Genomic DNA, 24721 nt, shown 5'->3' with positions numbered 1-24721 from the left:
GATTTTGACAACGTTAATATGCTCCATATCTGTCTCTGCAGAGCCAGTTCTCCCAAAATGTGTCAGGTAGACTCCAGACACCTGTGGGGCTTTTGAGCTAATGCTAGCTGCATTAACATGGATCGGTTGGGGCTTGGTTTCTTTCAGCAGGGTACTGATAGACTGATAACACCTTCTTGGGCTCTCTTCCTTCACAGGGGGTCTGTGATGGAGATTACCAGGAGAGGAATGATTTGGGGTGGGGGGAATGCCTCGGCTCCCAAATATCATTTTTCCTAGGGGTAAAATGAGATTCCCCCCCCTTATATTTCCTCTCCTCAGCTTCTGTGGCTTCTTGCTTAAAATAACAAGCTGTGCGTAGATCTTGCTCACTGCGCCACGGTGACATTACCCAGGGTACAATCTGGACTGTTGAACAGCCGTGTCCCCTCAGTTCCCCAATGTGGGGTGCCTTTTGCACTCCTGGGTAGTTAACCCACAGTCTCCAGCCTGTAACTCGCTCCTACCTGCAGAGTATTGAGTGCTACTAGTCCGGGGGGGGAGAGGTCTCACGACATAGATTTTGGTGGCCTTGGAGTGCGGCCACGAACTCTTGCTGGCTGCTGCGCTGACCATTTTCCCTAAAATACTTAATTAGCTTTAGGAAAAACAAAAATAGGCACCTATGCATGTCCAAAGCATTGTAATTTATGTAGGGGGTTTTTGCAGACTCGATAATAAAATAATGTACAGTTGTCTCGATTCTTTATTGTACCTTAACAGCAGAGAGGTGCTTAACAAATAAGGTGCTTTGCATGTTCTTGTCTTTTGTTCTCGTTTCTTTTGTATTTGTGGTGGTGGTTTTTTTTTCTTTCTAGACTTGCTAGCTACTAAGTCTGCTATGAAAAGTGATATTAAAATAGAAATATCACTTTTCACAGCAGACTTACTCAGCCCTGGCGAGCTGGGTCGATGGGGGTGAGATTGGGGCTGGCACTCACTGTCGTGTGGCCAGGGCCCAAAGCCCTGTGGCCGGGACCCAGGGCTGGTGCCTGAAGTCCTGCAGCAGGGGACCAGAGCCCTTTGTGGGCGCCAGGGGCAATGGGGAGGGGGACTTGAGCCCAGGCTGGCACCCACTACCATGTGGCCAGGACCAGAGCCCAAAGCCCCACAGCTGGATCCCAGGGCTGGAGCCTGCCGCTGCCCAGCTGAAGCTAGGGACCAGACCCTGAAGAGGTAGCAGGGGCCAGGGGAGATGTGGGGTGTTGAGCCCGGAACCGGCACCCCCCACATGCCGGGGCCGTAGCCCCATGGCTGCATCTTGGTGTCCCACAGCTGGAGTGCCTGGGATGAGGCCCGCTGCTGTGTGGCTTGAGCCTGAATCCCCACGACCAGAGTCTGCCACCTCAGGGCTGAAGCCCAAGCCCCACCATGCCCAGAAACAGGGACAGGGCCCAATCCCTGCTGCCAGCCCTGAGGGATAGGCTGCTGCTTTACCTCCCCCAATCACCACCCAGGATGCTGTGGCGGTAACAAAAACCCCTGGTGACCACATTTGAGAAACACTATATTAGTCAGCCACTCAGAAATTATTCCAGGGGACAATACTAGCAAATTCACTCGTCTGAGACTTTTCCCCGGAAATGTGCTTCTTGCAGTATCCAACACACTATGGATACTCCTATAAAGTCTGTCATTTTGTCAATGGAAAATGACATACACAAGCCTTATTATCCCAAATGGAGTTTCCCGTACACTTTAATCCAAACACACTGGTTAGTTAAAACAAGTTTATTAACTACCGAAAGAAAAGATTTTAAGTGACGACGGGTAATGAGGCATAAAAATCAGAATTGTTTACAAAAGAAATGCAAGATAAAACACAAGCTAACGTCTAAGTTAACAAACTAAAACGGATTCAAAGCAAATGTTTCTTTCCCCATATGCTGAGACAGGCTGGTGGCCCTTTCCGCCAGGGCTCCCTTCACCCTTTCCTGCTGCCCAAGTTCAGTTCTTCAGGAGTTGTTGATGTCATAAGCCCAGAGAAAAGAGAGAGAGAGAGTCTCAAGCGATTTTCTTACCTCCTTTAATCATTCCATCCTTTGTACTGGAAACATCTTCAATTTTGAATCATGGTGACAGGCTGTCAGTTGCGGATGTGAGCTTCAAACCATCCCTGTGATGGAATGTAAATATCTTCAAAAAGAAAAGGAGGACTTGTGGCACCTTAGAGACTAACAAATTTATTTGAGCATAAGTTTTCGTGAGCTACAGCTCACTTCATTGGATGCATGCAGTGGAAAATACACAGTGGGAAGATTTATGTACACAGAGAACATGAAACAATGGGTGTTACCATACACACTGTAACCAGAGTGATCAGGTGAGGTGATCTATTACCAGCAGGAGAGCAGGGGGAAAAAAACCTTTTGTAGTGATAATCAAGGTGGGCCATTTTCAGCAGTTGACAAGAATGTGTGAGGAACTGGGGGGGGGGGGAAGGGGATAAACATGGGGAAATAGTTTTACTTTGTGTACTGACCCATCCACTCCCAGTCTTTATTCAAGCCTAAGTTAATTGTATCCAGTTTGCAAATTAATTCCAATTCAGCAGTGTCTTGTTGGAGTCTGTTTTTGAAGTTTTTTTGTTGAAGAATTGCCACTTTTAGGTCTGTAATCGAGTGACCAGAGAGATTGAAGTGTTCTCCGACTGGTTTTTGAATGTTATAATTCTTGATGTCTGATTTGTGTCCATTTATTCTTTTACATAGAGACTGTCCAGTTAGACCAATGTACATGGGAGAGGGGCATTGCTGGCACATGATGGCATATATCACATTGGTAGATGTGCAGGTGAATGAGCCTCTGATAGTGTATGTGGTTAGTGTTTTTGTTGTGTGGTGTGTGGTTGCTGGTGAGTATTTGCTTCAGGTTTGGGGGCTGTCTGTAAGCAAGGACTGGCCTGTCCCCCTGCCGGAGAGTGGCTATTTGACCAGGTGATAGCCTTGCTGTCTCTGAGGAACCGGTCTCTGGGTGTTCCACAAAACTGTAATATTTTCAGTAACATCATACAGTAAAATCTCATAACTTTACAAACAGTGTTACTTCACATATTTTAACAGGGTGATCATGTTCAGTGGATTATGAGTTTTCAAATGATACCTCACAATGCATACTTTGTACAAAATACATAATTTTGTAGGAGTGAACATAGGGGTACAGACTGTCACACAGTGTCTGTCTGCGTGTGTTCCCAGCAGATATGCAGGTAGTTCAATCCCTCATAAGCAGGGTGTTCTGCACCTTTGAGAACTTGCGGAGCTGGCCCTGGGATTTCACTGGTTTACTAAGGATTGGAGTTAGACTATTCTTTATGACAAAGTCTTATGAATTCACCTGATCTCCTTTGTTTTCTTTCATCTGAGCAGGGTTTCTAGTTTCCAAACCTGATGTGATCTCCCAGCTGGAAGAAAGGGAAGAGCCATGGGTCCCAGACCTCCAGGGTTCAGAGAAAAGGGAGATCCTGAGAGATCCCTGCACAGGTGAGGAAACATTAAACCTACTCAGAATCTGTAAGTGCCTGAAGTTGACCTCTGGTGTACCCTACAAAGACTTTGGGAGCTCTCTGAGTTCAGGATTGTCCCCAGCAAGCGTCATATCCCCAGGGAAGATATAGCTCATGGCTTCCTACAGATTCTAACTGACACCTGTCAGTAGCTTCTTCTCTTCCCACTGAGAATTTAGATGGGATGTGAAGGCAGAATTGATTCCCTTTGCGGGAATTCAGTTCCTGGTTTTTATTTGACATCTTTCCAGCACTTATTTTGGTTTGGTCTTCCCTTTTCCATCCCTGTTTGCGGTTTCTCTCTCTGTCCCAGCAGGTGCTGGGATGGTGAGTGAGAATGAGGAGCAGAATTCTCAGCAGGAAGATGCTGAGCAAGTGGAATCGCATGGAGCATTATCGCAAAGATCGAAAGGGAATGTGTCCAGGAGTCGTGAGCAGGGAACAGCCTGTGAGATTCAGCACAGACCAGAGAGAGAGCAGGGAAACCAGCCAGAGGAGAAAATGGGGAAATTAATTTACTGTGGGGGAACTCAGAAGGACTTGAAGGAAACCACAGCCCAGCAGGAAAGCCTCAGGGGAAAGAGAAAAAATACATGCACTGAGTGTGGGAAAAACTTTACCCACTGCTCATCCCTTATTAGACATCAGAGAATACACACAGGGGAAAGACCCTATGAATGCTGTGAGTGCGGGAAAAGCTTCACTAACAACTCAAGCCTTATTACACACCAGAGAATCCATTCTGGGGAGAGGCCCTATGAATGCAGCGAGTGTGGGAAAAGCTTCACTGACAGCTCACACCTTACTAAGCATCACAAAGTCCACACTGGGCAGGGGCTCTATGAATGCGGAGAATGTGGAAAAAGCTTCACGGACAGCTCAGCCCTCTTAAACATCACAGAATCCACACGGGAGAGAGACCCTACGTATGCTGCGAGTGCGGGAAAACCTTCAGTCAGAGCTTTGAGCTTACTAGACATCAGAGAATCCACACAGGGGAGAGACCTTACGAATGCTTTGAGTGCAGGAAAAGCTTCATTCAGCACTCACACCTCATTAGGCATCAGAGAAACCACACAGGTGAGAAACCCTATAAATGCTGCGAGTGTGGGAAAAGCTTCACGCAGAGCTCAGACCTCATTATACATCAAAGAATGCACACGGGGGAGAGACCTTATGTATGCTCTGAGTGCGGGAAAACCTTCATTCAGCACTCACACCTCATTAGGCATCAGAGAAACCACACAGGGGAGAAACCCTATGAGTGCTGTGAGTGTGAGAAGACCTTCATTCAGTTGTCAGAACTTACTAGACATGAAAGAATCCACACAGGAGAGAAACCCTATGAATGCCGTGAGTGTGGGACAAGGTTCACTCAGAGCTCATCCCTTAAATATCATCAGAGAATCTGCAAGGGAGAGAAACACCATAAAGACCTCTAGGGCTATCTAGCCATTTTTTTCTTTAATACTTTTGTTAATTCCCATGAAGTAACCTGTAAGGCTGTTTGAACCGGTTGCAGCACTGTTATCCCTCAGCTTGTCCGGATGAGTTGCACATTTTTGCCGTTTGCATTTCATCCTGTTTTGGGGCGGACCCGGTTGTCCTTGCTATCCACTCCATTGTCCCATGAGTAATGGGAGTGTGTCCCTTCTTCCAGGAAACAAGGAGCATCACATTTATACTGTTCCTCCTATTGCAGAGTAATTGTTAGGGTCATGAATGATACAGATTGTTTCATTCTCAGTTGTTCTCACGTTGCTCTGGGTTGTGCTGAAGAGCAGTTATTGTGTGGACCTTTCTTCCTCATTATATTTAAATGTATTTTAAATGAAGAGGAGCAGTGGCAAGGGAAAAAAATGTCATTTCAGCCTTGGTGACACTGGAAGGCGATGGGGTGACTCAGAGAGATTCCCTCCTTCCCCATCACTCCAGAACGGTTACCTCCTTTTTGAGCCACGCAGAATTTATCTTCTTCACATTCTATCCCTCCACCTCTCAAAGTGTCGTGTGGTGCAGTGTTCTCAGCTGTCTGTTCTTGGAGAGGATGCTTTGACTTCTTTAATCCTATATCAGAGTCACTATGACTGGAGATGAAAGGGGGATTCAAATGGATCCCAAACAGTGTGGGATCATTTGGAGTTTAAATTCCAGTTTCCAACTATTGGCCAAGCCACTTGGGGGAAGATTGGCTGTTTTTTCCCCTTGTTATGAGAATGCTAGAACTTTTGTAAATAACATAACTCAACAGTGCTGAATGAAACAGGTTTGAATGGATCAGAGGAGAATGTGATAGGAGAATCTCTTGTCCCAGTTCTGAGTCATCAGATGTAACCTGCTCTGGAATTTCACTTGAGACCTTCATTTTCATGTGTTCTATATATCTGTGATGTGGTTGTCTATCTTTCCTGAAGGCTGTTTGGTCACCTAATTCGATATTAGTTTAGTTTGACAGGATGTAGCTCAGATTTATTGGCGACTTTGAGATAAATGACCATTTGTTAAAGTCATTACTTCTCACTTTATTTTTGCTTTTTTCCCACCTCTACATGATGACATGGAGAAAGTTCAAGTGGAGTTCAGTCAACAGGAGAGAACTCTCCCATTTACTGGACATGCTAACAAAGAAACAGCAGTGATTTGAACTCTCCACTTAGAAATGGTGAACAGCAGCAGACCCAAACTGTGCAACGAACTGAAGCAAGTGCAGATGATCACAGTGGAGTTCAGTTGTTTAAGCCAGCGGTTCTCAAAGTTCATTGCAATGTGACCCCCCTTCTGACAACAAAAATTAATACATGACATGCCCCTCCCCCCTGGTGGAAGCCGAAGCCCGAGAACTTCAGCCCCAGGCAGCTCAGGGAATGAAAGCCACAGAATAGCTGCAGAAAAATATCTATTTTTGAATAGAAACTCCACCTCTGGTAACTTACAGAGATTTTGGTCCAGACCTGTATTTAGTTCCTAGCCTAGACCCATGCCACCAAGTTAAAGAAACCCTGGATGCGTTTGGAGAAGCCGTTCCACACTAGCAGTGCTGAGATTTTGAGTGGTTTGATAAAGGGTTCTACTTCAGAGACGTGTAAATGTACCCTAGCCATGGCCAAGGATTCAGAAAGAAGGGGGGGTAGAAATAGTACACACCCAGTTCTTGGTTTTCACCCAGCAAAGGAAGCTAAGGTGACCAATGGCCCAAGGAACATTGTTTGTACAACACGACTTCCTAGTTCAGTGTCACGGATTACGGTCCCAAAGGACGCCATGCTTAGTTTGAGAACACTGATCTTTCACCATTTGGAGCCAAAGTTTCATGAGGCAAATCGAGAGAGCGAGAGAGTGAGAGTCCTTCCAAGGACATTCCTTCCCTGTGAATCCCAAACTGGCTGCCACTTGCATGCTGTGGAAACGACGGTCATGAATGACATGTTCATTTGGCTCTGCAGGACACACAAATGTTCGAGTTCTGATTCTAGGGGTTTTGTGTCTTGGGGCTCGTCTACCCTTCAAATGCTGCATCGGCACAGCTGCACCGGTGTAACTGCGCTGCTCTAGTGCTTTAATGAAGAAGCTCTAAGGTGAAAGGAGAGAGCTCTCCCATCAGTTTAGTTAATCCACCTCCCCAAGAGGTGGTAGCTTTATTAGCAGGAGAAGCTCTCCCGCCAATATGGCACCGTCTACATGGGGGGTGGGGTGATAGTAGCACCCTGGAATCCCCATATTCACCACTGTCATATGCTTGATACGTTTGTACAATGCATGCCTTGTGAAGTGTCGTTTTAAAAGTCTTGGTCTGTTGAACCTTAATACCTTGTTGAATTGTAGGTACTATCTTTGTATGTGAAGTTGTGAAGTACTGCTGTATGTGTTACTGAAATACGTTGTGAGGTTGGGAAATGCCCAGAGCCAGCCTTTCGGTTGCAACAGAGGAACAGCTGTCGCTGACCAGACGGGCGTTGATGGCCCATCAAGAAGAATCCACTCTCCCAGAGGCTGCTTAGAGAGGGCACATACGTAATGGGGACAGCCTAGCCGATGTCACAGCAAGGATCTTTTTAGGAGCTGGAAGAAAGTATAAAAGAGGGACAGTGACATCATCACTTGGCCTCTCTCCCTTCCTCCCCCCACCCCCACTGTCAATGTCTGGAGGACAACGACTTTGAAGTAGGGAGATTGGCCCCAGGCTGGAAGGGAGTTCAGTCTGAGTAATGAGAACTGTGAGTTGCCTGTAACATCTATTAGGGTGAGAGACTGTTTGATTCAAATCTTGGTTAGGCCTTGTTTGTACTACGCAGCTTTTAGCGACCGACACTCCAAGTCACACTCACCTTCTATGTAGCCCCCATCCCCACAAGAACCCCAGTTCCATTCAGAGCCCCCCACCCTAAGCACCCCTCAGAAGAACTCCAGCACCCCTCACACCCCACATACCTCTGCCACCCCATCCACTCCCTGTCCCCTCCCCTCTGTCCCCTAAAAGAACCCCAGCACATCCTAGACCCACATCCACAGACCATCAGAACACTACCCCATAGGTTCCCAGCCTACAGCCGCATCACATGCACCCTGCCCATAACTCCTCCCCCAGCTACGTTGATGACAACAAGAACACTGGGAAGACAAAGACTTTGAACTGGGGAGATTGGTTCGGGGCTGAGAAGGAAATTCAGCCCATGTATTAAGAGCGATGAGCTACTGGTAACATCTATTAGGGTGAGAAAGGCTGTTTGATTCAACTCTAAAAGTTTAGGATTTTAAATGAGTGTTTAGTTACCTTAAGGAAATAAAAAGTATCTCTGACCTTTATGCCTACCACTTATAATCACTGGAAATCTATCTTTGTGTAGTTAATAAACTTATTTTAATGTTTTACACTGACTAGTGAGTACGTCTAAAGTGCTTTGAGGAATCTGCTCAGATTACAAAGGCTGGTGCATATCCATTTTCCTTTGATGAAGCAGCAAACTAATTAATGAGCTTGCACTGTTCCAGAGAAGGTCTTGAGCAGTGTAAGACGGTACATTTCTGGGGTGCAAGGCTGGAGGGATTTCCTGGGGTCTCCCTGTGATGGGGCAGCTGCCCCACACTGGCTGGCAAAGGGTTAATAGCAGCCACCAGGCAATCAGAGGAAGGCTTTGAAGCAGCCAATCAGGGCTAGGCTGGGCCCTATAAAAAGGGCTGCAGGGCAGCAAGGAGCTCAGTCTCTCCCTGGAGCTTGAGGGAGAAGGCCTGGACGTCCACAGAGAGAAGTGCCTGGGACAGAGCCGTGCTGGACAGGGTCAGGGGAGCAAGCGGAGCTCCAGCCTGGCTGGCTCCCAGACTGAGGCCTTAACACAGGGGCTGAGTAGGTGCTGGGGTTATGGGGAAGTGGCCCAGGGAAAGCAGGTAGCGGCGGGGGGAAGGAGAGGTAGCGAGCAGCTGCCAGCTGTGGCGGCCCAGAGTAGCAGGTGGGCCTGGCCCCCCCCCTTTGCCCCACTGGGCATCGAGGGAAATGGCCAGCCTAAAGACTGGCTAGGGGCTGCAGTTCACCACTGCCACGAGAGTCTGGGCGAAGGACTGCCGGTTCCCCTGGAAGGGAGTTGAGTGGAGTTGAGGCACAGCTGGAGGGCTGGGCCATGAAGAGGATGCCGCATCCCGGGAGCGATACGGGTCCCCACAGCCAGTGGAGCGAAAATTAAAATAGAGATGGAGCGACAGAGAGTGAGACACCACAAGAGGAAGGCGCCCTGCTGACAGAGCTAATTCCCTGAGCAACCAGACCATCGCCAGGGCATCATGGAATGGGCCCCCTCATACCTTGAGAGAACCTGCTTCAATACAGAAAAACACATTGACAACCCCACTAATGGTCAGCCACCACTCCACGCTACAACCCATGTGGGGGATCAGCAAAGAATTACAATCCAGACCCAATTCTTTCCACATCCTGAAAGAAATCTTTCCCCAACCCACTCTTCTGGCCCCCAACCTCATCAGCCCAACCAGACTCCCTACAGACCGGGACACACCAACTCAAAGCTGCACCAGACTCCGCCAGCACAACGGTTGCCAAACCTGCCGCCATGTCTCTCCTGCTGCGACCCCACAAAACACACCTGCCGAGATCCACGAACTCACACAGACAAATAATAGAAGACAAAACCACCCCATCACCCGTGGACGAACCCTCCTCACAACGTGATCACTCAAGATCTCACCTCTCAGGCTGAGCCCGCGAAGGAAACCTGCAAAACCCCTTCAAAAGACGAGCCTGGGAGCTGAAATGCATAACGTTGCTAGACTCCACAAATCGGGCTCTCAACAACCAAACCAAGAAAAAAAAAGAGACGCTGGTTACAGGTCTCACTGGAACCATCTGTAATCCACGAATTCTCCGACGAGCGCAAGGCGGTCATGGCCCACTTCAGCTGGAAGAGTGTCTGGCGACATGGGTTAATTTCTCACGCTTCGGCTCCGCTCAGAACCTTCCCAGACCTGAGGAGAAGCTCTGTGGAGCTCCAACGCTTCTCTTCCACCGACGGACACGGTCCAGCGACAGCGTCACCTCACCCACCTGGCCGCTCGCGGCACTTCAGATCAGTCCTGCAGAACGGGGGAGAAAACGGGTCAAAACCGAAAGATTGGATAATATAAGATCAAAACACTGAGATCTGAGGGCGGGTCAATAATTTGAGGGAGAGCGGAAAGTCTGAAAGGGTTGTATGGGATTCTTAGGGGCGGCAGGGGCACCCCTGGTATGGGGCGGTGAGCCCCCTGCCCCCGCCTCTTCTGCCCAAGACCCCACCCCACCCCCCGGCTGCCACCCAAGAACCCCAGAGCCTCAGCCAGCCAGGGCCAAGCCCTGAGCCGGACCACACAGAGGGTGCTCTGAGCCCCTCCCCAGCCCCCTTCCTGCCCTGCCCCCCACCATGTCCCTCCCCCTCACCCCCCCACCAGCCTCCTTCTTCCCTCCCCCCAACCCCCTCCTGCCCCATTGATATTCCTGCCCGCCCCCACCATGTCCCTCCCCCTCACCCCCCCCACCAGCCTCCTTCTTCCCTCCCCCCAACCCCCCTCCTGCCCCACTGATATTCCTGCCCCAGCATACCCTCCCCCCTCACCCCCCCACCAGCCTCCTTCTTCCCTCCCCCAGCCCCCCATTTACCCCCCACCAGCCTCCTTCCCTCCCCCCAGCCCCCTCCTGCCCCATGGATGCTCCCCGGCGCCGCCCAGGCAGCGCCCCCAGAACGGGCGGGGGGAGCGGGGGCGGGGCCGCTCCCGGCTCCGCCCCCCGCGCGCGGCGCGCTGCGGCTCCAACCGCCCTAACGGACCCGCCTCGCGCCGCGCTCTGCCGGGTGCGTCACTTCCGGCCTGTGCCGCGCGCCCCCGCGCCCCCGCGCCCCCTCCCCCCCCGGCCCGTTCTGCCCGGTGCGCTGAGGCCCCGGAAGCCGGTAAGAGCCGGAGCCGGGGCCGGGGCCGGGGGGGGCTGAACTGTCCCTGGGCGGCAGGAAATCCCCGGGGGGGGGGGATTAATTGGATCCGGTCCCTGTCTGTGCCCCTCCCCCCCCCGCCCCGCTGCCGGACCCCAGAGCCCCCCCGCCCCGTCACCCGCCCCTCCCCCGCTGGCGGCCCCCAGACCCCCCCCCCCGCCCCGTCACCCGCCCCTCCCCCGCTGGCGGCCCCCAGACCCCCCCCCCCCCGGCCCCCGTCACCCCGCCCCTCCCCCGCTGGCGGCCCCCAGACCCCCCCCGCCCCGTCACCCGCCCCTCCCCCGCTGGCGGCCCCCAGACCCCCCCCCCCGCCCCGTCACCCGCCCCTCCCCCGCTGGCGGCCCCCAGACCCCCCCCCCGCCCCGTCACCCGCCCCTCCCCCCCGCTGGCGGCCCCCGGACCCCCCCCGCCCCGTCACCCGCCCCTCCCCCGCTGGCGGCCCCCCAGGCCCCCCCCCCGCCCCGTCACCCGCCCCTCCCCCCCGCTGGCGGCCCCCGGACCCCCCCCGCCCCGTCACCCGCCCCTCCCCCCCGCTGGCGGCCCCCGGACCACCCCCCCCCGCCCCTCCCCCGCTGGCGGCCCCCAGACCCCCCCCCGCCCGTCACCCGCCCCTCCCCCGCTGGCAGCCCCCAGACCACCCCCCCCGCCCCGTCACCCGCCCCTCCCCCGCTGGCGGCCCCCAGAGCCCCCCGCCCCCTCCCCCGCTGGCGGCCCCCGGACCCCCCCCCGCCCCGTCACCCGCCCCTCCCCCCCGCTGGCGGCCCCCGACCCCCCCCGCCCCGTCACCCGCCCCTCCCCCGCTGGCGGCCCCCAGAGCCCCCCGCCCCCCCGCCCCTCCCCCGCTGGCGGCCCCCGGACCCCCCCCGCCCCGTCACCCGCCCCTCCCCCCCGCTGGCGGCCCCCGGACCCCCCCCGCCCCGTCACCCGCCCCTCCCCCCCGCTGGCGGCCCCCGGACCCCCCCCGCCCCGTCACCCGCCCCTCCCCCCCGCTGGCGGCCCCCGGACCCCCCCCGCCCCGTCACCCGCCCCTCCCCCCCGCTGGCGGCCCCCGGACCCCCCCCGCCCCGTCACCCGCCCCTCCCCCCCGCTGGCGGCCCCCAGGCCCCCCCGCCCCGTCACCCGCCCCTCCCCCCCGCTGGCGGCCCCCAGAGCCCCCCGCCCCCCCCGCCCCTCCCCCGCTGGCGGCCCCCAGACCCCCCGCCCCGTCACCCGTCCCTCCCCCGCTGGCTGCCCCCTTCCCTGGGCCAGGGATCTTCCCGCCCCCCCTTCACACTGCCCCCCTGGGCTCCCTGCAGCCCCTGTGAATGGGGGGGAGACGTCACTGTCCAGTCCCAAAAAATCCCTTCAAACTGCCTCCCGCGCCTCCCCCTTCCGCCCCCCCCATGAAATCCCCTCCGCTCTTGGCATGATAACACACCAGCCACGCCTCTGCGTTTCCCCTGCCCCCCCAGCTCGTCACCGGGGGCATCCGATCTCTGCCAGCGTCGCCCCTTTCCCCCGAGTCCATCATTGCAGGGACACGCGCTCAGACTTGACCTCCCCTCAGAAATCCCACCGGTTCCCCGGCCTTGTCTGACCGCGGGTCTCGCCTCCCAGCTTTGGCCTCGTTCCAGGTCATCATCCAACATCAGTGAAAAATCCTCTCGGGTTCGGGGCTCTTCCCCAGGTCTCTAAACCCCAGCAGCGTCTCCTTCCTTGGAGGGGACCCGTGGGCCTGAGTCCTTCTCCGTCCTGGAGATCGCAGGGGGTTAAGCTGCCCAGTGATCGTCTTCCCCCTCTCCGTTGAGACTCGTTTGTCCCCCCCGTTATCTCTGTTAAAAGGTTTGCCGATGAACGAGACCAGCCACATATTTAATACCCACCAAATCCCTCTTTGGGCGACTGGCCAGCGGGGCGAGGAGGGTGGTAACTTTCTATCCACTTATCAAACACGGTGAGGTGAAACCACCAACAGATTTTTTTCTTCTCTTCCCTCTGGAAAACTGCAGGAACTTCAGGTTCTGTAGGGAAAATTCTTACCCCGAGTCCTTGTCCTACATCTTAGGGGTGAGGGAGGAGGGAAGGGGATTAGCACTTGCACCTAGTGATATGTTGAAGGGGATTCTGGCCTCATCCTTTCTGAACTGTGCTTCTGGTGTCATTGAGACCAGTGTTAATCCGGAGTCACTGCAAGGAAAGACAAGGAGTGACATGAACAACTGTCCCTCTGGGGAGGTGGTTTAATTTGCTGCTCTTACCACAGAGCTCTGGTTGTTGCTAAAAGAGGGAAGGCTGCTCAAACTCTCTCTCCTGGATATTAGGATTCAGCTTCCTGGGTCAGAGGCTGCAGCCTCCATTGTGATCTGGGAGACCAGGTTTTTGTTTTTGTGTGTGCCCGAGAGGGAGCTGGGAATTGACTTTCTCCAGCTGGTACTAGCCCCTGGGGGCAGCCCTAGTCTCTGCTAATAGTAAACTTTTAGCCAGAGACTCCAGAAAAGTGTGCGACCCGCAGGGAAAGTGCTGGGGATTAGGCAGAGTCACTTTCACGCCAAATAGCTTCTCCTCATTTCTCCTCCCATTAGCCATTTCCAGGAAAAAATCCAGCCATGGGAGAGTAAACATCCCAGGGATGGGACTTTCCGAGCCACAGGGGCAGGGAGAGGGGACATGGGAAAGGAGATAGAAGGGGAAAGAAGAATGTGACTGAAAGGGGCAGTGGAGAAATGAGTGGGTAGAGATCTCTGATCTGCCCAGTCACACGTATTGCAGCATCCCTGGGCAGAATCACTTTGCTGTGGACAAGGTGAGGATCAGAGAGAGCAAAAGCCAGTTCCTGACTCCACATTCCTCCTGCTGCGGTGTGCCCCTGCTCGGGGATCAGTGTCAGAGGCACTCCCCCAAAGTGACTCCTTTCTTTCTGCTCTTTTCTAGCATTCTGTTCAGACACTTTGTTACTGGGGGGGCTTAAAAATGTCTCTGTGGGCTTAGCCTGGCAGGAGGGGCCAGGTCTACACTGTAATACAGAGAACAAGCATTTTCCCAGCATGGCAGAATCTAGGCTGTCTGTCTGCAGGGAAAGGGCCTGGGGGAAGCGTGATGTGAAATGAACTAAAGCCCGTTCCTAAACCTGCACAACGGCCCTTCTCGCCCGGCCAGGCTGCAGAATGACGCCCACGTTTCCCTCCGGCTGATCCCGTCCTCCCATGGGACAGGGGAGAGAAATGGCTGCAGAGGAGCCAGCTCAGGTAGGGATTATCGGGGGGTTGCTGGTGGGCTCCTGCAGGAGGGAGAGGGACAGTAAGTACACAGGAGGTGGGAAGCTTTGCCCCGTCTGGTTTGGAGGTTGGAGCGGGGCAGGAAATACACAGGGTGGAGGAAGGGAGGAGGACGGGGTGTGACAAACCTGCTGGGATTTGTTTAATGAGTGGCCTAGATTCTAGGAACAGACTGCAGTGGTGGTGGAATCGTCCCTCTCCGTCTGGGTCGGAGGGAGTCCTCACCACGTCCTCGGGATCACTGCCTAGACTCAGGGGAATTAACAGTCCAGGTGTCAGTGTCCCGACCTCCCTAACAGGCAAGAACCCCAGTCAGTACATGGGTTCTGATCCTCAGGCAGGAGCAGGGCCACCCAGGAGTCTGTCGGCTCTGGGCCCTTAGGCAGGGGCAGAGCAGACAGCGGTTTAGGGGCCAGGCCTCAGGCAGGGTGGGCACCATTGGTCCAAGGCCCCAACCCTAAGGCAGGGCAGAGCGGTGAGCTGTCTAGCACCCGAGCTTTGGCAGGCAGTAGGTGAACACTGGCCTACAGTGGGCAGGCTGCTGCCCCAGCAGTGGGGGGCCCGGGGCCTACCCGACTCCACCTGGTCCCAGCCCAGGGCCTAACAGTGGTGGAGTGGTCTGCCGCTGGGTCAGCAGGGCGTCCAGCCGCAATATGCTGACCGCAGTTCAGGCTGCAGTACCGCCAGACTGGGGTCGGCTGCCCCTGGGCCACTTCCTCCCCTCCCCTGGGGTGTACCTGGAACAGCGGCTGCCCTGTCTGCCCGGGGTTGGCAGCCAGTGGCAGTCCCGGCAGCTCCCCAGGTTCCTCCGGGAGCAGGGTGTCTCTTGGCTTGGCAGCAAAGCCGGCGGCCTGGAGCAACCAGGATGTGCCGCCTTTTAAACTTCTGGTACTGCTTCTCCACTTCTGGGTCAGAGGGAGCCCCTCTGCTCCGCCCCACTGCAGTGGCTGGCCAGTCGTCCTGCTGGCTGGAGGTCTCCCTGGCTGCTGCTGCTGTGTGGGGAGCCCTGCCGGCCTGCCCTCCGGAGGGAAGCGAGGACCCCACCACCATCCCTGGGGTCTCTCCTGGCTGGCTGCTGCTTTGGAGCCGGAGGAAAAGGAGGGTTTGCAGGACACTCTGCAGGGGGTTTGCTCCTATGGTGGTGGTAGCTACTGCTCTTGTGGGGTGGGGACCTGGAGCCCTCCCCCTAGCCCGTCTGCCGCCCCCCATCCCCACCCCCACCTACCCTCTGGGCCGGCTCTGCGCCCCTCGACACGGCTGCTTCCTTCACCCTGGTCAGCACCTGGCCGGACTGCAGCGGCCGGCACAGATTGAGTTCTGCACACGCACCTGTCTTCAGTCTGCTCCCTTCCCCTTCCCCTTCCCCTCCATTGCTCCCCCTCGCTCAGCCCCCTGGCTGCCTGCGCCATGTTCCTCCGGGAGCACTTGCGCCCCTTTATTATTTATTACATTGCCCCCCCCCCCCCCGTTCACTGCTCCCCCCCATTGATACTGTAGTCCCGCCCCTTCCCAGTGCAGCCGGAGGAGCAGGTATCCCCACGCTGCACCGGTGATCGCGCTTCCCCCGCCCTGCCTCGACTGGCCTCCCTGTACCTCTTGGGGGCCGTCACCACAGCTGTGGAGAAGGGCCAGCTGGGGGGGAGGTATGTTCCCCTTGAGCTCCTGGAAGACTCGGGGTGCGGGTGGTTTTTACCTCTGTCCCACCCTTCCTTCCCAATGCTGCCCTACTGCTCTTCCTCTCCACCCTGCGGAAACCCCTTTCTCTCATCAGCCCCCTCCCCCTGGGCTGTAAGGACCCCGCCCTCTGTCACGCCCTGTCCTTCCGCTGGCAGGTCCAGGTCCACCTGCTGGAGGCGCTAGAGGGGTCCTTTCTGGGGTCCCCCCAGGGGGCCCATTGCCAGGTGCTTTACTCTTCGGAGGAGGCCCGGTGCTACCTCTGCCAGGTGACGGGCATGTCCGGAGAGACTGGGGGTAACCCCCTGTGGTGCCCAGACAGGTGGGTGGGCCCCACCTCCGTCGGACACAGTCTGGTGGGGCCCCTGGAGGAGAGGACAGCAGGGCTGCTGCCGGGCATGGGAGAGGGCCCACCACAGCGGGAGGTATCTCTTCCCCTCATTGTCCCCCTGGCTCGGCCCCTGTTAGTCAGCCCTCTGCCTCCACCTTGTGGGGCTGGGTGCTGAGAGAGGGGAATGCGTCAAACGGAAGGCATGGGCTCACCACCGCCCTTGACGCGGAGGGGGAGGAGGCCCCCCGCAAGACGGGGGCTGCGACTGCCGAGCCGTCCGTCGCACTCCCCGAGAGGGCCCACAGGTGGAGCCAGCTGAGGATGCTGTGGGGAACGGCATCGCCCTCCGCCTGGAGTCGATCCCTGAGGGGGCCTCGGATGGAGCCCCTCCCGCCCCCTCGTCATCTGTGCCCCCCTCGGCGCTGAGGCAATTGTTGCCTCCGTTGCTGGGGGGGAGAACTCTGGGGTGGCGGGGGAGATTTTCACTCCAATTGTCAGGAAATCGAGGCCCTGGCTCTGACCCCGGTCACCCAGCGGGAGGACGACCCCTTGCCAGAGGGCCTCGGTCTGGGCAGCGGATTTGTCCCGCTGCCGCCTCCTTTCCCTCCCCTACCCCAGGCCACTGTCTCCACTCTCGACCCTGGGGTGTTCCTGGGCTCGTCCATCTGCCCAGCCACAGACAGCACCTAGCCCGCGCCCGCCAGTTCCCTTGTGGCGATGGGCAGTGCCGAGAGCGCGGGCCCCGAGCCCCTGGGTGCACCCCCTCTTGAGGTGGACTGCTGCCGTTCCTCCCAGCTGGGGGCCCAATTGCAGACGCCATCCTGCCCCACACCGTGCATTACTGAGGGCCCCCTTTCTCTCCCTGTACCCTCAGCCCCTGAACCCAGTCGAAAGGTGCTGTACCCTAGGGACACTGACCCCACTTCTGCCTCTGCTCCTGATCCCGTTCCCACTCCCAGTCCTGCTCCTGCCCCTGTCGTATTCTCCGACTCTCTCCCGGCCACCTCTCATACTGCTGCCGCCCCTGGGGTCGTCTCGTTTCCCCTTCCCTTGGACGATCCTCAGGGGACAGTTTCGTGTCTCCCCTTCCCACCCTTCTCTGAGCGGCTGCGGAGGTGGACGTGACTGCTCCGGTGCCTTTCCCTATGGGGGGGACACTGATGCTCAACCAGCTGGTCCTGTCCGTGCTCTGAGACCAGCCCCGTGTATCTGTCCCGGCTCCAGAGGTGAGCTCTGGAGTTCTTCTGGCCAGCATTGCGCTGGGTCTCACTGCACAGACGCGTGGGGTTTGGAGGGGGAAACGCCCTAATTTGTGGAACAGGAAACAACACACCTAGCTGGGGTTAGGAAGAAGAACCAGACTCCCAGTGCTGAAGCCCGACCTGACTAACCACCAGCTACTATGAGATATGAAGGGGGCACCCCCAGGTGTGGCGTAGGAGACATGTCTCTCCCCTCATATCCAGCTCCTCACAAGGAGGAGGGTGTTGGGCTTCCTACCAGGGAGCTCGCCCTGGACCCTGCTCGGGGCTCCATCTCCTGTATCCGTCTGTGGCTAGTAGGTGTGTGATGGATCTGCTGGGAGAGAGGAGGGGCTCTCTCTTCACCCCTCACCCTGGTGTTTCCTGGATGCTCTGAGGGGTGTGGAGATGGGACTCTGTTGATAACAAACCATCCAGAGCTTTCATTTGGTTGGCTCCTTTCCCCCACGAATAATGGGGTTATTTTGCTGTGCTCTCTCTAGATGTGGGGGTGAGTCATTTGGCATAAGTGGCACATAGGAGACACCACCAATGCCTCTGGGGGGGGGGGTATAGCGGTGAGCATAGCTGCCTTCCAAGCAGTTGACCCGGGTTCGATTCCCGGCCAATGCAGGGATATGATGTTTTACTTCCCTGGTGGTCTAGTGGTTAGGATTTGGTGCTCTCAGTGCTGCAGCCTGTGTTCAATTCCCAGTCAGCAGAAGATGTTTCTCTTCAACGCATATGGAACCAATCAAACTTTTCTAGAGCCTCAGAGCAGAAATTAGGCCTGTTCCCACCATGGACCGTTTATACCAATAGAGCTGTGCGAATCATTTGTTGTTTCGCAGGGGGAGGGAGAGCTCAGTGGTTTGAGCATTGGCCTGCTAAACCCAGGGTTGTGAGTTCAATCCTTGAGGGGGCCATTTAGGGATCCAGGGCAAAAATTGGGGATTGGTCCTGCTTTGAGCAGGGGGTTGGACTAGACGACCTCCTGAGGTCCCTGCCAACCCTGAGATTCTATGACTGGGGCAGCAGGCACTGAATGTGGGGCTCTTGCTCTTTCAGGGGCCGGTGACCTTCGAGGAGGTGGCTGTGTATTTCACCAGGGAAGAGTGGGCTCTGCTGGACCCCGCTCAGAGAGCCCTCTACAGAGACGTCATGCAGGAGAACTATGAGAATGTGACCTCGCTGGGTAAGGATTCCTGTGCCCATGGTTACTAGAAGGGGAAGTGACTAATTAAGGTTCATGTCACCCCTACAATGTAACCATTACACAGCCCTGTCTCAGCATCACCCCAACATGCCAATGACACGCGGTAGCACTGTGTCTTCCCCTGCTACACAACACTGTGGGAACAGAGCACAGGAGAACTACAGCACAATGTCAAATATCTCCTGTTTGCTCAGGTAAAACTGGGGGTTGGGTCCCACATAATGAACAGAAGCTTCCTACCCCTGCCCCTCACTCGAACCCCGAGCCTACTCCACCCAGACCAGCTCCGAGTTGCAAAGTGATCCCACTCCCTTACCCTCACCATGAGGTTTCCTTCTGAGTCGTTGCCTTCACTTGCCCCTCACTAAGCCCTGGAGACCACTAGCGTGTATCCCACCAGGGTGTTGGCAATCCTCAGGGCAGGAACTCCCCCTTGTGCACCTTCACTGACACAACCTACAACACTGAGCACTGAAATGGGGCAGGCTCGGTCCCTCAGGGGTCACGTGCACCTCTCTGCATACTAGTCACAGCTCTGCCAAGCTGCTCCAAGTACTCCCTCCACCGTCCGATTATGGCTACACCTGACCCAGTGCACACAGCCGGAGGGGATGTGGATAAATGCTGGGATTCCCGTCTGGAGAACACAACACAAACAACAGCATATTCTTAGTCTTCCTTGTAGATATTCTAGATTCATAGACTCTAGAAAAGATTATGGCCAGAAAGGGATGTTTAGGTCATCTAGGCTGATCTCCTCTATCACACAGACTGTAGAATTTCTTTCAGTTACTGAGCTGAACACCTTGTTTGACTAAATCATTTTCAGAAAGGATTCCAGTCTTGATGTCCTGAACTGACGGAGAATACCCCAGGGACTGGGGTAGTTTGTTAATCTTTGCACTACCCTTAGAGAACCATTTCCAGTGGCTCTTATCAGCTGCAGGGATGAGGATGGGAGCAGCAGAGTTAAGGGGCAATGCAGGGATGGGGTGTACATTTACTTTTCATTTTCTGGGTTTGCAGAGATTTAAGTTTAGCTACCGTCCATATGGTGAAAGGCAGGAGACAGCACTTCAAAATATTCTCAGCAGGGAAGCGATAGACATACCCCAACCGCTGAGCCCTCTGAGAGTCTCCCTGGAGAGTCCAGCCCCTGTTCCATTGGACGCTCACAGTACACTCAGATTCACAGATATTCCAGTTTAACACAGCACTTAGACGATGTCTACAGTAGCACTTTTGTCGGTAACACTTCCGTCAGGCGGGTGTGAAAAAAAAACACCCCTGACCAACATAAGTATCCCCACAAAAGCAGTGGTGTGGACAGCGCTATGCTTGTGGGAGCCGCTCTCCCGCTGACATAGCTACCGCCGCCTGTAGGGGGTTTCATTCTGCCGAGAGGAGAGAGCTCTGCCGTTGGCATAGAGAGGCGACATGGGAGACTTACAGCGGTACAGCTGTGGCTCTGTCGTGTAGACATAGTCTGAGAGGTGTGTAGAGAGAAAACAAGTCATAGTTTAATTAATGAAGTCTAGAGATTCCAGTGATAGCAAGGAGAAGTCTTGGGAAAAAATAGTTACACATCAAGTACAATCAGAGCACTCTGTCTAGATCCTAGACGTACAGACCTTGAGCCTTTCGTATGTCCTACAGCAATGCTCACGCAAAGGCCTTCCAGTGTTTTACAGCCAGACTGGGCTGTGACCTTCTGTTCATGAGACAAATCACACTGCCAGCTTGCCGCCATGCTGGAGGATGCAGGGTGTACCTCTGTACAGCTAAATATTCCTCGACATGCCATTATTTTACCTCATAAACAGGATCCTTCTCTTTGTTATTTCGTGTAAATTTCCTCTCTTGAAGATGTCACAATTTCTTCATTAGCATTTGGCTCAGTGTACAAACTGGGACACTTCCCCCACCTGTCTGTTCCCATCTGTCTCTTGTCTTATTCTTAGATTGTCAGCTCCATGGGGCAGGAATTGTGTTTTTGTTCTGTGTCTGTAGAACATCCAGCACAGAGGGATGATGGTCAGTGGCTGGGGATATGAGCATTATGGTAATAAAAATAATAAATACCAATCCTTGGGAGGGTCCAGGCATGGGGAGGGAGGGTGTTGGAGAGCAGAGAGGTGCGGGGGGGAGGTTTGGGGTGAAGAGATCCTGTGAGCTGGGATGTCTGGAGGCAGGGGGAAGGAGATGTACCATGGAGTAGGTCCTATAGGGAGTTGCAATGCAATGGAGGACTGGAAGAAATAAGAAGGAGTTGGTTTCAGTGGGCATGAACCTTTCAGAGCACCCCAACTCACTGAAGTCGTAACCTGTGCAGTAGAATCTCAGAGTTACAAACACCTGGGGAATGGAGTTTGTTTGTAATTCTGAACAAAACATTATGGTTCTTGTCATAAATATAAAGGGAAGGGTAAACGCCTTTAAAATCCCTCCTGGCCAGAGGAAAAATCCTCTCACCTGTAAAGGGTTAAGAAGCTAAAGGTAACCTCGCTGGCACCTGACCAAAATGACCAATGAGGAGACAAGATACTTTCAAAAGCTGGGAGGAGGGAGAAAAACAAAGGGTCTGTGTCTGTCTGTGTGATGCTTTTGCCGGGGACAGAACAGGAATGGAGTCTTAGAACTTAGTAAGTAATCTAGCTAGGTATGCGTTAGATTATGATTTCTTTAAATGGCTGAGAAAATAGCTGTGCTGAATAGAATGAATATTCCTGTCTGTGTGTCTTTTTTGTAACTTAAGGTTTTGCCTAGAAGGATTCTCTATGTTTTGAATCTAATTACCCTGTAAGGTATCTACCGTCCTGATTTTACAGAGGTGATTCCTTTTTACTTCTATTAAAAGTCATCTTGTAAGAAAACTGATGCTTTTTCATTGTTCTGAGATCCAAGGGTTTGGGTCTGTGGTCATCTACGCAAATTGGTGAGGATTTTTACCAAACCTTCCCCAGGAAGTGGGGTGCAAGGGTTGGGAGGATTTTGGGGGGAAAGACGTGTCCAAACTACGTTTTTTCAGGAACCCAGATAAAATTTGGTGGTGGCAGTGGAAGTCCAGGGGCAAAGGGTAAAATAGTTTGTACGTTGGGGAAGTTTTAACCTAAGCTGATAAAAGTAAGCTTAGGAGGTTTTCATGCAGATCCCCACATCTGTACCCTAGAGTTCAGAGTGGGGAAGGAACCATGACAGTTCTTCTTTCAAATGTTTATAACCAAACATCAACTTAATACAGCTTTTAAACTTCATTATGCAGAAGAAAAATGCTGCTTTTAACCGTCCTAATTTAAATGAAACTAGCACAGAAATGGTTTCCTTTTCGTGTCAAATCTTTTTTTTAAACTTTTTAAGGCTATGGCTGCACTACTGACACTCTAAGCCAACAGGAGAGAGTTCTCCCATCGACTTAATTACTCCAGGCCCCAGGAGCAGGAGTAGCTATGTTGGAAGGAGAAGCTCTCCCAATGACATAGTGCTGTCCACACCAACACGTCACTGTAACTTACGTCGCTCAGGAAGATGTAACATAATTGATGCTGATGTAATCTGTACTGTCTACTAGCCTAAGATACCAATTAGGGCTGTCAAGCAATTAAATTAATTGTGATTAATCAGACTATTAAAAATAATAGAATTTTAAGTATTTATTTAAGTATTTTTGGATGTTTTCTACATTTTCAAATCAATGATTTCTATTGCAACGCAGAATACAAAGTATACAGTGCTCACTATTTCTCATTACAAATATTTGCACTGTAAAAAACAAAATAGTAATTTTTGAAGTACTGTAGTGCAATCTCTTTATTATGGAAGTTGAACTTACAAATGTAGAATTATGTACAAAAAATAACTCCATTCAAAAATAAATAAAACTATGTAAAACTTTAGAGCCTACAAGTCCACTCAGTCCTATTTCTTGTTCAGCCAGTCGCTCAGACACTCAGACGAACGAGTTTGTTTACATTTGCAGGAGATAATGCTGCCCGCTTCTTGTTCACAATGTCACCTGAAAGTGAGAACAGGTCTTTGCATGGCACTGTTGTAGCCAGCATCACAAGATATTTACATGCCAGATGTGCTAAAGATTCATATGTCCCTTCATGCTTCAGCCACCGTTCCAGGGGACGTGTCCATGCTGCTGATGAGTTCTGCTTGATAACAATCCAAAACAGTGTGGACCGATACTTGTTAATTTTCATTATCTGAGTCAGATGCCACCAGCAGAAGGGTGATTTTTTTTTTTTTTTTGGTGGTTCAGGTTCTGTAGTTTCCGCATCAGAGCGTTGCTCTTTTAAGACTTCTGAAGGCATGCTCCACACCTTGTCCCTCTCAGATTTTGGAAGGCACTTCATATTCTTAAACCTTGGGTCGAGTGCTGTAGCTATCTTTAGAAATCTCACATTGATACCTTCTTTGCATTTTGTCAAATCTGCAGTAAAAGTGTTCTTAAAACGAACAACATGCGCTGAGTCATCATCTGAGACTACTATAACATGAAATATATGGCAGAATGTGGCTAAAACAGCCGGGGAAATACAATTCTCCCCCAAGAAGTTCAGTCACAAATTTAATTAACACATTTTTTTAACAAGCGTCATCTGCATGAAGCACGTCCTCTGGAATGGTGGCTGAAGCATGAAGGGGCATACCAATGTTTAGCATATCTGGCACGTAAATACCTTGCAATGCTGGCTACAAAAGTCCCATGTGAACGCCTTTTCTCACTTTCTGGTGACGTAAATAAGAAGTGGGCAGCATTGTCTCCCGTAAATGTAACCAAACTTGTTTGTCTTAGAGATTAGCTGAACAAGAAATAGGACTGAGTGGACTTGTAGGCTCTAACGTTGAGTAAGGGGGTGCTCTGCCCTCTTGCTGGAAAGTAGTATGGTAAGAATCTTACCTTGAACCAAGACTAGTTTTGTTAAGTCGTCCTAGTCTCCAGAAAGCATTTTTCACTTTCACTTGCTTGTAACCATTTCTGACTTTCTCCTTTACACCTAAACTCACCTTAACGCTTTTGTTACTAAACTTGTTTTACTCTTAATTTAAAGAATTTGGGTGGTGTCTTTGAATTCAAGTGATAGCTAACTCCAGTTGAAGTGATGAGCTGGGCCATTTGTCTCTTTTGAGGAGCAAGCAATCCTTATTATTCCTCTGAATGATCCAGGAAAAAGCAGCCATTGCAGAGCACATGATTTTGGGAAAATTCAGATGTTGCTATCTCTTGCCAGGTGTATCCAAGCCTACTGGAAGCCAGAATGTGCCTGGGGTGTAAGAAGCAGGCGGCTGGAGTCAGAGCTGCTGGTCCAGGGTTATTTATCTCACAGACACTCAGTGCGTCCTTGAATGCTGGCTGGGAACATCCAGACAAGGGAGCTCCAGCAGCAGAACACTGAAAGTCACCCAGGATTACAGATGACACAACTCCTCACTGCTCCGGATTGCCCCCCAGAGTGTGAAAATGGCCTAGGTTGGTAGTGAAACATCTTGAGAGACTTGCTCCCCCAACCCCATCTGCAATAGCCACAATCTCTCTTCCTTGCAGGCTCCTTGGATCTTGGGCTCCATCATTCCTGAAGTCACCTGGCCTGATTCTTATTTCTCACATTCTGCTTTTCCAGAGGAAATAGAATATGTTACTCCTGACTTATAGCGGCTAATTTCCCTGCGTTCTCCACACCCAGAGATTTTTATATTCCCTCCCGTTACACCTGACTCACTAGATTCCCTAATGCCGCAGTATGCGCTTTCCTGACACCTAGTACTGCTGAGATCCTGCATTCAGTGATCTCCCTGCCCTTCCTGTTCCTTACTGCACAGAACCCCATCAGCCTATGCTGACTGTTCCCAGCTTCCCTAGGACTCTCTTATTGTCTCTGGACCTGTCTGTCAGCAAGAAGCAGTTCCTAGGAGACTTGCTCACTGCCTGGAGTCTTCACTTTCTGAGACATGTATTTACCTTCTGTGTGTTTTAGGGGCCTCTTTGATA

The 24721-nt window shown here is 53.1% G+C and overlaps 1 protein-coding gene across 1 annotated transcript in view; it reads left to right on the top strand.

Moving 5' to 3' along the window:
• LOC140904263 (uncharacterized) overlaps window positions 1-24721 on the top strand; it is a 60926-nt gene that overhangs the window by 5479 nt on the left and 30726 nt on the right. The window contains 5 exon segments of the mRNA XM_078850821.1: window positions 3408-3521; window positions 3858-4430; window positions 4433-4984; window positions 10715-10971; window positions 18579-18705. Coding sequence (XP_078706947.1) covers window positions 3408-3521; window positions 3858-4430; window positions 4433-4984; window positions 10715-10971; window positions 18579-18705 — 1623 coding nt within the window.

The sequence above is a fragment of the Lepidochelys kempii genome, chromosome 28 (genome assembly GCF_965140285.1).
Source record: "Lepidochelys kempii isolate rLepKem1 chromosome 28, rLepKem1.hap1, whole genome shotgun sequence".
Classification (NCBI taxonomy): Eukaryota; Metazoa; Chordata; order Testudines; family Cheloniidae; genus Lepidochelys; species Lepidochelys kempii.
The sequence above is the reverse complement of the archived record's forward strand: the minus strand, read 5'-3'. Positions and strand labels throughout refer to the sequence as shown.